General features: G+C 35.0%; 1 protein-coding gene across 3 annotated transcripts in view; it reads right to left on the reverse strand.

The window, feature by feature from the left end:
• The window catches only part of arnt2 (aryl-hydrocarbon receptor nuclear translocator 2), a 64804-nt gene that overhangs the window by 51764 nt on the left and 490 nt on the right, over positions 1-12550 (reverse strand). Inside the window, exons 2-7 of one of the 3 annotated variants that reach the window (XM_056744781.1) lie at positions 4535-4649; positions 3512-3559; positions 3396-3407; positions 2626-2670; positions 1067-1280; positions 741-954 (exon numbers count right to left, since the gene is read on the reverse strand). In XM_056744781.1, the coding sequence (XP_056600759.1) occupies positions 741-954; positions 1067-1280; positions 2626-2670; positions 3396-3407; positions 3512-3559; positions 4535-4649 (648 nt within the window). The remainder of the gene's footprint in view (positions 1-740; positions 955-1066; positions 1281-2625; positions 2671-3395; positions 3408-3511; positions 3560-4534; positions 4650-12550) is intronic. The other 2 variants (XM_056744782.1, XM_056744783.1) reach the window with 2 other exon arrangements.

The following is a 12550-nucleotide window of genomic DNA, read 5'->3' on the forward strand; positions in this document are numbered from 1 at the left end:
CAACACTTGGTTTAAACGGCGAGCAGAACTGTTTTTGTTTCTCACAGCTGATTAAAGTTTCCATCATATCTCTCAAACATTAATGAGGTGCATCTATTAAACATATTTACGCATTTGGCAGACTTACATTGCAATCCCAAACATTTACACCTTCTGATGAAATTAATTGAATCGTTCTGTATATTAGATACTCAATGAACAGATTGTTCAAGTTTTCTAGTAAGTAATCTCTCTAAACTATACATCCAATATTATTATACTCATCTATTGGCATTTTAAAACAGGGTTATTTTTGTTAATACCAGTAAATTCATTACCAAACATGAACTAACAGTAAGCAATGAAGTTCTTCACCATTTAGTATTTTCTGTTAATGTATTAGTAAATGCTGAACATTAACAAATTAACATTAATAAATCAATTAGCAATACATAAATGTACTGATAAAGTTTAACAAATGCTTTTAATATATTGCTCATAATTGTTAGTTCATGTTAGCTAATGCATTAAACTATGTTAACAAATATAACTATGGTGAAGACTCAAGAGTTACCAAAAATTTAGATTAATTAATCTAGATTATTGCATGACTTTGTGAACTATGAGCACTGGAAGAGTATAAATAAAGTTATAAGTTACCAGCTGACACTAGAGTAATGAATTAAACCCCATAACTAAAAAAAGTCACATAGGTTTGTCACAATGTCAAGTCCCTTCTCAATAATTCCCATCTTTCTTACCTGTCATGGAATTCTCGGAGGTGCTGAGCTGTTCCCTTAGTTTGTCCACATCATCCGGATGAACCTGCTCAAAGAGTGTGCTGCCGAACCATTCGGACTGCGGATGGTTCAGTACGGGAGTCACCGAGTCCGACACGTAGATGACACGGCCCGTCTCAGCAGCCACCACGAACAGAAAACCATCAGCCGCCTCCAGAATCAGGTGCTTCAGTTCCTGTCACAGTGAAACAAATCATTAGGCAATTACCCTGAATATCAAACCCTTGACTATGCTTTTACTCCACAGAATCATCGTGGTTCTGAACCGGTGATATTTCCCAACGCACCTGTTCAGTAAGAAAGGAGGGTTTGTAGGCTCCATCAGTCGAGGTGTTCCCTGTTCCCCTCATGGACTTCATGTGTGAGACGGCCATACGCAGGATCGTCAGCTTGTCTGGTTTACGTGCCAACGCGCTGCAGGTGGGAACCATATCTGACAGCTCTGTGATGTACTGGGTCATCTTATTGCGTCGGCGCCGCTCGATCTCGCTGTGGTTCTCTCTGCATGTACAGAGGGACAATGTGTCTCTTATGATAATGTGACAATGTGTCACATAATAACACACGCACGACACTTGATATTCGACAACGTCAATATCATAATTAAATAAATAAAAAAGTAACATTACTAGTCATCAGTGATCTGACGTACAAAATATCAACGGCTGCCGGCTGGTAACAACACAGTGTGAAGATCAGAACACTTACACACAATCTTTTTTGGGAAAAAATGCCCAATTTGTGATATTATGTAAACAATAAAAAGTAAAAAAATGATAAACACTAAATTTACGCCACAAGCCAAATAGACATGCCACTGTCTATTATGTAATTAATTACTCAACCTACTGTTTATTAGCTGAATTTATTAGACTGTTTGGGTGTTTTCGTTGTATATTGCGTTTTTTGCTTTTTATTCATGCTTTTTTTTATAATGACTTAGAAAATAGACAACTGTTTCAATATTATTTTTATATTATTATTATTATTAAATGTATTAGTTATGTATTCATTATTATTATTATTATTATTATTATAATTACTTATTAACTGTTTACTAGAATATATTATTTGTAAACATGTTTATTTAATGTTTATTTAACATTTAAATTGTTTCTGTATTAAGTTTTTATTACTATTATTCAATATTATTCTTTTAATGTAATAATTATTTATTAATTATCATAATTTGGTTTAGAATAAATTATTTGTAGATTTTTTTTATATTTATACAATGTTAAAACTATAACATTAGAAAAAGTTTGGATCTTTTACTTTTTTGTGTGAATCTTTACACCCTAGGCTGGAAGAACGCAGGGATTTAATCTTTTCTTGTCAACAGTATAAAAATGTTGTCCTTGTGCAACTGCCCTTATTCACTTATACCATATACATTGGCTGTAAAAAAACTAATAAACAGATAATTTTTGACTTGCTTGTTCTGAAGAAAAGTCATAAGTATGTTTGCTAGAGTATAACAAAAACCTCATCAACACTTCAAAGGTGGATAATTTCAATCATCTAGGTATTTAGTTCATTTGTGATTCCGATGAGACTTTCCAAACAGAATGCAGTCACATCATTTAAGAGGAAAAAGAGAAGCGATAAATCTTTAAAGCCAAGGCGACTGCATTAGTCTGTGGAAGGTGATGGCTCAAAGCGACAGGACATGTTTTAGACGAGAGCATCAGCCGAGGATAATGAAATAGCCGTTTAAGATTACAGCTAGAGAGTCATGTAAGGCCGAGGTGAGCGACTGAGGTCACATCCTGTAGGGATGCAGGTGGCGCTACTGCCTAGCCTGATTTCTAGCTATCCTGAAGAAACGTCTACGAGATAGCCCTACCTGGCATAACGTTCCTTATCACCAGGAATTTGATCATCGTCATACCTGATGAAAGAGAGAGAGAATGCAACAATGAGATAAATGAGCCTCAAAGTGAACGTCAGATGCACTTTCACTACAAAAATAAGTCTACATATTATACACTTTTCATATAAATATATGATGTATGTCTTATTTGTGTTAAAATGTTCAGATAATCATGACTGGATGAAGAAGAAACAAAAACACAAACAAAATAGTTTAAGGTGTCTGTATCCCAAGACATAAACTCACTTACAGCCAAATCGCATGAGGACAGAAAATCACAAATATGCGATTTGCCGGTTTGAAAACCAATTGGCCGGCTCTAAAGCAACAGCTACATTGCATGTAATGGCTTGCCTTAAAGAGACAGTACACCCAAAAATAATAAATCTGACATTATTCTCTCAATTTTATTCCAAACTGTCATCCTCTTACTTTTTCCAATGGGACGCCCAAATAGAAATGTAAAAGAACTGTACAAAGCTTTTTTCCTGTCAATTAAAGTCACAGGTTTGGAGAAGTACTAAACAGCTCATTTTTGGTTTAAAGGGACAAAAGTTGCCAGAGCATCTCTTCCATCTCCAGTAGGGGGCAGTATGTGCATTTTAATGCTAGATCTAAAAGTGAAGGCTCTTTACCATCGGCCGCAGTGAAACTATGGATACAGCTCCTTTAAAAAGAAAACAAACTGAAAGAAACCATAAGTCCAAGACACAAAACATGAGATGATTTGAAATGGTACGAACTCTGTTGCACTGCTGAAAGACACAAAACAATAGAAAGCAATAAAACAGCAGAACATACAAAGAAAGGACATGATGTGTGGTCCAATGCGATGGTTGAAAACACGTCGAAGGTTTACCTTGAAAATTTGCTGGGTCCCTCCCCGTCCTCGTCGTCAAAATCCATCCTTGAAAAGAAAGACAAATCCCCCAAAAAGTCACATTAATGTTTCGCATGTTTTTGGTACATTTGTACTAACGATATATATATATATATATAAGGTCTAATTCAATAACATTTCTGAGACAAAAAGAACAAACTATTAAAAAGAGAGTAATATCCTTAAGCCAATTAAAACAGTGGAAACAGACCGAACAAAAACAACATAAAGACGATCAAAGAACTTGTCTTGTAAACAAACGCAATCAAAAAACAACTTGAAACACGAAACATCATCGCATAAACATCAAACAACCAAAACAACAAGTCAATCAAAACAAAGCCAATTAAAAGACAGAATATAGAAAAAAAAGAAGTTGATCGAAGGTGTCTATGTGTCAAAATACATGGTCTATTTATTTTCAGTGAATAATATAAAAATTTAAGATGCTTGTTTATCAGTTTCAGCGTGAGACCAACATAAATCACTTTTCCAGTCGTGTGATGTTACTTGGAAACACCTTGGACTTAAAAAAATGATGACGAGAGATGTTCCTGTCGCCGACATAAGCTTCATTACTTCTCAGGTCGATTCTTGGAGGAAAAATGATGCAGATCACAGAACCTTTATTAAACTTTAAAGATTATAGATATTGCAACCCATTTTAGATTCATAATCTTATTTAGGGGTGAAATGGGAGGAAGTAGAAAAATATAGCGTGGATTTTCAAATTGAAATTCATTGGATCGTGAAATATGGGTGTTGCAGATGACAGAAGCAGTCATGAAGTTAAAACCTAAAAGAGCTCAAACTTGTTATGCATGAACAAGAACTAGACCCCAGGAATAACATATTTCAGCCCTTTCATTCATTAATTAGAGAAAATCTGATCTAGTATGAACATTTTTATTATATATAAATGATTACATGCTGGACACGGGAGCAGAACAGTTCAATTAGACGGAGCACACAAAATCCTGAACATGATCTACTATTTCTCACCCCGCTGATCTCCGCTTGCCACCTCGTCCTGGCATGCTGCCCGCCATCCTGACTTGACCCGCGCCCACCACAGCGCCTGGCATGGCTACCGGCCCAGGAAGATCCGTGCCCATTTCTGAAAGCAAAAATATTATTGTCACAATCAATCACAAGTACTCACATGCGATTTGTGTATGCAACAGTACTATGCCACCAATGCTTTTGTATCAAGGATTTTATGTTGCAATTGAAAATAACTCACGATTTCAATATTAACCAAAATATTACGGCCATATAAATTTAAGTTTACTAATCACTGAAGAAAAACTAACACACAAAAAAACAGTTAACCCCATAATTGTAATCCAATTTTTATATCAAGAATCAATATATAATAATCAATATCTAGTATTCAATTTAAGAAAATACATAATCGATGTTAAGCCGATTTAATATAATACACTTCTTTTTATAGAGTTGTGTTCTTCAGTTCATGTACTACATTATCTTTTCATAAAGGGAAAAAATTAAATCTCAACAAACCCAATTTGCCGTATTTCCATTTCTCATTATCGATTCATTTTCATATCACTCAAAATATCAAACACGTTTAAAGTAATGCCAACTCAAAAACTTGCATACACAAGTTAAAACCTTTTTCACCCACAATGATAAATGCTAATGTTTTGTGTGGAAACTACCGTATGCCCCGTTTTCTGTTGTACGTTTGTTTCATAAATGAGGGTTTGTGGATTTAATATTGATCAGCACCGACACAACCATTAACAGGATTTATGATCAAACAGAATAAAGGCAAATATAAAACATGCATGTTTACTGTCTGGCAACACACTGGCTAAATTGAATTTTACTAACTTATTTGTATTTAATGCACATGTCAAGTGTTCCTGTCTGAGAATCCTATCAATATTTGATATTCCTTACACGTTTCCCTACACTAGCAAGAAGGAAAAAAGAAAACAATGCAGAGGAGAAAATAATAATTTACGCCAGCTTTCAAACATTCAGAATTTCCTACATCCTCATTACACTTCTGCAAGTAGTTCTGAGCATTACAATTTGTGATTATTGTTGATCATTCTGATTATTGTGACTAACGACTGAACAACCAGCTCTGTGTTACTAAAGGCTAAAATACACTACAAGACTTTTGCTCAGTTTTTGCCCAGATTTTCAGTCTGGTCTTGTTGCAGAAAGTCTGTTCCATCCTGCAGATTTGATCAGTTAGAGTCTTTCTATCTGAAACTTTCAAAAAGTCTGCAAGTGTGTGATGTCTAGTTTAAAGAAAATCTGTTCAGATTTGAAAAGTCTTGTATTGTATTGTATTTATATTTATATTTATATTTACATTTATGCAATTGGCAGACGCTTTTATCCAAAGTGACTTACATTGCTTTATCCTATACATTTTACATAGGTATTTGCAATCCCCTGGGATCGAACCCACAACCTTACGTTGTTAACGCAATGCTCTTACCACTGAGCTACAGGAAAGCTGAACACGGTGCCGGCCACAAACCACAAAATCACAGATGAGATCTCATTAATATCTCAATTATTTCTCTCAGATAAATGGAAACTATTGCTTAGGTTTCATCTGCGTCTAAGAGAATAAAAGAGTCCATATTAGAGACATCATCTCCAGAAGAGACCTGATACTTAATGTCCCAGTGAAATTCTTTTTTTTCATGAAAAATGACAGCGTTTTTGGTAAATAGTTTATCAATGTGGGTCATTTTCTTTTTAAAATTCATGTTCCCTCATAATCTTCAATCAAAATCTGAAAATGCACTTCCGCCCTGAAATGACTATCCATCTCAAATGACACAATTGGCGGCTTGGGCGGAGCATGCTGTAAACTCCTCCCCTTCAGCTGTCAGTCTGCTGCCAGTTTCATTTCAAAATGCAACGACTGTTATTATACATCCGATCAATTCCCAGTGAAAAATACGCAAGCCACTCCCACTAATTTTCTCCTTTGAAATTCCTTCAAGGGGACTTTAAACACGACTGAGAATGCAGAACCTCCTGATATCCCAAAGAGCAACATCCTAAGAAGATCTGCGCTCTTAATCTTTCCAGAGCTCCTGTCTCGGAAGCTCTCAGGTCAAACTCATTACTCTCTCTTGAGAGGAGATGAGTGAAGGATGGAAGTCAGATAGGACGCTGCTGTCCCTCATTTTAAATCACGACTCGACAGCTCATTTAAGCTTCTCTCTCCTGCGACTCTCTCCAATGACCTCAGGTCTGCCCCAAAACAAAACATCCACAAGCAACTCGGGATGTACCCCTGTCCCTCGGGGCCCGACATCCGAGCCCTCTCTAAACATGAATCACATTTCATTAAAAAGCAAATCCGTCGAGACACAAATAGGCTGAATGAGCAAATTTTTCAATGCATGGGGAATATCTTCCCGTAACACAACAGCGTCTCTTCAAATCCTTGTTGTAATTCCTGCGGAAATGGATTAGCTGGAGGATTGATTCAGATTGATGGATGTGCGAACGGGACAAAGGATTGTGGTTATGAGGGAAAGGTTTAGCAGTAACTGCACATTCAGCAAACTAACCCAAAGAAACAGATTCACTAGTGACAACCACATAAACATCTATATAGTCACATATGTCAGTATCAGAAATACTGTGAATGCTTTATTGCTTACATGATTACACGGCTGTTGCAATATCTGATTTTTGGTACATGGTTATCGTGGCCAAAAAAAGAGTAACAACAATGATATCATTGTGATATCTATAGAAATGTTTCTAAAATATAAATAAAAGCTATTAGTCAAATGTACCTTTTTTTGTATTTTTTTTTCTGTGTTTGGCCAAAGAATCACACAAAGTAAAATACAAGTGGGAGAGAGAGTTAACTATTGTAAATCTTAACACAAAACTTAAAATGGGTGCAGATTCATTTTCACTATTACGTGTGAAATGAACACAGTATCGATTATTGTTTTATTAGGATTATTACCAATGGCAGTATATTGCGACACCACTACATGATTAATTTAAATATACACTAACTACAGAAATGTAATATCAACCTATCAGATACAATAAGTTTGCATTGATTAGATTTCAGATTACACAGTTAAAATGTTAACATGTTAAGAAACTGACTAGCAACTTTGGGATTTGTAGCATTACCCAAAATCTTGGGAAACTGTGGTAAACGCAATATACTAGCCACAACAGAAATACTGTAAAATACCATAAAGAAACAGTGACGGAAAACACAGTATACTCATATCTTAAAAATAAATATAAAAAATATAACCTATTTAGTGATCAAATATTTAAAGAAAAGTTTACCAAAATTATTGGTAAAATAAAAATTGTTTTCTTACACAAACATGATTTCGCATCAGAAGACATTTATAAACCAATGGAGTATAGCATAGGAGCCATATACTAGAAATAACCAAAATGAGAATTTTAACTCATTAATTCCACTATTCTTAATTTATTTCTGTCATTTTTCCCTGGCCAAAAAGACTAAAACATCCCACATAATCTTTCTCTCTGTCATCCCACTGAATCTCACATTCGTGTTTGGGTAAAAAATGGTTCACATGTTGATATCATGTTCCATCATTGGCAGGTCATCTCGAGTCATTTTTGATTGGGACGCCCAATAACTCACATCAGTTCTTCATCTGGATAAAATATTTCTTTACATTAAAGCGAAAGGCAGAGCAGGGTGTTTGTGCGACTGGAGAAATATTGCATTTGTGCATATGAAATGAAAGGCCACTTGGCATATTTCCAGGAAGAAACATAAGTTTCTCAATTCACCGCTCTGAGAAAACAAACAGTGCTTTTGAGTGGCAGTGATTTATGAAGTCTGAAGGGACAAACTACAAACTAAATCATTAACACAATCAAATCCTTCTGAGAGCAACAAATTTGTAACAACATCACTTCTGAACCATTGTTACGCAACTGAAAAATTAGTTCACTGCCAAACCCTCTGGATATTTCAAGTGAAAATCAAAAACATGCTAAAATACTTCTCTCACGCGTTCACAAGTATCTCTGGAATTTTAAAGGGACAGTTCACCCAAAATTGTAAATTCTGTCATTTCATTTGCTCACCCTTGAGTTGTTCCAAATCTGTTTGATGAGAAACGTTGTTTGTAACCAAACAGTTCTTGGCCACCATTGACTTCCATAGTAGTAAAAAACTGAACTGTTTGCTATCCAACATTCTTCAAAATATATTTTTTGTTCATCAGAACAAAAAAATTAAACACAGTAAACCCGGATAAGTTGGCAATACTCAAACATTTGGAGGTTTAGAGGTCCTTGGTTTAAGTAAGCAGAACTTTCATTTTTGATTACTGTTAAGTTAAAGTTCTAACCAAATCTAAGCAAGTTCAACTTAAATATTTAATTGATCATTTTCATGAAATTAAGTAGACAGAACTTAAATAACTACATTTTTAAGTAAACTAAACTAAATTCTTTCAGTTTTTCTATTGTACATATTTCTTAGTCTTAATCAAACACTTTGACTTATGCATCCCAAAATGGGCAAGAAGAGACTGATCTCAGAACTGGTATTAGCACAGTTCCTGCTCACTGGTAACATAACACCCGTTTCAGGTCAAATGTAGCTTTGCAGAGCCTAAGCACATGCAACACTCTTCTAAACAATGGTAACCACAATACTTAAAAATATGTCAAAATCTTCTAAATATCTAAGAGAAGTGAACATTAAACACTAACAATACTTTAACTTTCCTAAAAACATGTAAATAATGATTTATTTAATTCTACACTCCTAATGCAGTCTGACGCAGAGCATGCTGGGAATTGGAAATCCTTCTTGACCAATTGTTTGGAATTAATTTAAATTAAGTAAAATGAATAAGGAGTAAATCCATTTTTTGAGTTTTAGTAAAAACTTCCTAGTTAATCAAAAATGATCATTATACTTCACTCAAAAGTAAAAAAATTGTTTCAGGAACTTAAAATATTTAAGTAAGTACAACTTTTTTATAAAATTAAGTTTACATTACTTAATCTGTTTGATTATTTTGAACATTTGGGTTTACAGTGTAGAGATTTGGAACAATTTGAGGGTGATTAAATTAGATTACAGAATTTTCATTTTTGGGTGAACTGTTCCTTTAAGAAGCAAGATTGTGCGCACACACAGAATACATACAGTATCATTATTCAATTATTTCCAAATTCAAAACACATCTGGTCAAAACCACCTAGTAATCACATCAGTAGTGAATTACATCGAACAAAATCATCACACCCAATCAGATATGTTTATTTTTGCCAAACCCCACGTACGACCGAGGCTGTGCAATTAAAAGAAAAACTTGTGGTTTGCAACATCTCCTAAATCTGGTCAAATAAACAAATAATCTCACAGGGGATGATGGACAAACATGATCCGTACAGACTTTCTGCTCAATCCAAATATCAGATTTAAAGAGTTCAGATTTACACCCCAAAGGAAACAAAGCAAACACAAATCTCCCGTCTACAGGTGACACGTGTAGGACACCATATGTTCTAGAAACACACAATTTGCTCTTAGCAAATCCACAGAAAATGCTTATCCCTCACCCATCTCAAAAGAAAGGCTTCCTTTACAGATACAAGAGGTCGGCAAACAACCCAAACTGTTGCTAATCAACTGTGTCCATAATCCCTATTGACCAACCGGCCTACGCTATTTGTCAAAAACACGTTCTTATCACAGGCTGACTTTTGTTAGCCATTGTTGGACACAAAGGTATGAGTACAGCTGGCCCACACATTTCTTGGACGGGCGAAAGAAAATTGCGCTGACTTTAAAACAAAGTGCCCTTCAGTTCAACTTCGATCACGTGACTGCACCCCAGAATGCTCCTGTGCATTCAAAAGCACGTTTGGCTGCTCGCCGTGTCGGCCAGGTGCTAATAACGCTCGCATTCTTATTCATTTCACCACATTTGCATTTACAATGAGGTGGCGGGGAAAGAATTGCTCACATGGGGAAAAAGGTATTAGTTGAAGTAATGGAATCACGGAGCGTAATTTACTGAGGCCCACGGCGAGCCCGATCTGCATAAATGGAACGGCGGAAAGTTTCTGTTCTATGAATCAGTCACCAACTCTGTGTTTGATTTGCCGGAGGTATGCAAATTTGTTGCCGAGAGTTTAACGGACGCAGTGTTGCATTAGTATTCCTACAAGCACTTTGCAATTATTGCATTAGGAGCAGTAATGCGAGTTATTTAAGGAAAATATCTAACTGATTACTATTTGATATATACATAACATAACTAACAGTGACAGATAGGGACCTTCTAGCTTTGTACTCTATTCACTTAACAAAAATATATATATATGTACAAAATACTGTACAAAATTACAGTGAGGATACTGTTTGAAGTCATTATTGGAAATAATTTTCGAAGGCAGCAGATAATATTATACTTATTATTATTTGACAATCAAGTCAAAGCTTGTTTTAGGATTACAAGACACAAAAGGTCAAATCTCCTTTCCTCTATGTAATACGATATTCTACATATTTCAAAATTTATTTTTTTCCTTGAACTTCCTCATTCTATGCAGTTTTCCCACCTTTATTTTTTTAAACAATTTCAATTTTTATAGTGCATTCTAAGTTATATCAATCAAACTGATTGGTTTTGATTAAGTAATAATAACTCTAAAAATACAACAAACTAACATGATAAAACACAATTATTTAAGCATTAATAACAGTAAAAACATGATTTTTTTAACTTCATCTGTTTATCTGATTATTTGTGTTTGCAAATGAACTTTTCATGTAATACTGGAAGTCTGCTTTGATTTTCAAAATGTTTATAGAAATACATTTAAATTTCCCTCTACCTAAACCAAAAACATGCTAAATATAATATAGAGATGTATTATAAAAACATCAAATTACTGCAATAATATTTATAACTGGAATTTTTTACATTTTGTTACCTATGCCTTGTCACTTTTTTAACCTGTATGTGCACTGGAAGCCTCTGTCACGAAGACAAATTCCTTGTGTGTCCAAGCACACTTGGCAATAAAGATCTTTCTGATTTTGATAATAATTTACCATATGATTTCTTTATCTGAGCTTATTCGTTGCTAAAATATATTTTGAACATTCAAAATTGTTCTATTTGTTTATTGAATTTCTTTGTCATTGTTATACACCAGAACAAGAGAAATCCCTTGTACATGTAAATCTACATGACAAGTTAATTCTGATTTGGAAAAGTTTAGATTTCTGCATTCACTCACATGGGCACTTGATCAGAGTTCACAAATACCTAAACCAGCATTCTGTGAGGACTGTAATAGAACACAGATGCCTACACAATCGTGACTCCAGCAGCATGACAACATCTACAGATACCACTACCAATTCAGTTAAAAGACTTCATCGACAGTATCGACAGATCTGTAAAAGCTTACAGAGAACCAAAACTAAGTGAAAGCCCAGTTGTTTACTTCCATTGAAAGGATGTATATATTTTACACGTATATGTAAAGTATGATAAAGTTTTTGCATGGGCTCATGACAGTCCCAAGTCCCCCCATCCCCCCCCAAACCCCAATAACTGTTGTGACTTTTAGGAAAACAATCCATGATTTTACTATAGCAAAAGTGTAGAATCCATCTCACTTTTGGTGAATTTCCATTACCATAGTTTTACTACAAATAAAACCCCCTGGCTAATTTTCCTGTGTGTATTTGTGTGCCTGTCAAACAGGGAATCAACATGCAGAGGAAGTAAAGCTGTTGTCCATCCTATACATTTAAGCCTAAAATCATCGTTTTAACCTTGAACATCAGCAGCACAGCTCTAAACGCAACGCATCTGATCCATTCGTAATGAAAATCAAAGCACGTACTGGCTTGTGGCAAATGTATTCAGCATCTCATTTGCATTAGCAACAATCCAGAACACAAAAAAGCCGAACGTGTTACATTTGATTCTGACGTCACCATAAACACTGCGCGATAATCGC

Source organism: Triplophysa dalaica, chromosome 1, assembly GCF_015846415.1.
Source record: "Triplophysa dalaica isolate WHDGS20190420 chromosome 1, ASM1584641v1, whole genome shotgun sequence".
NCBI classification, from domain to species: domain Eukaryota; kingdom Metazoa; phylum Chordata; class Actinopteri; order Cypriniformes; family Nemacheilidae; genus Triplophysa; species Triplophysa dalaica.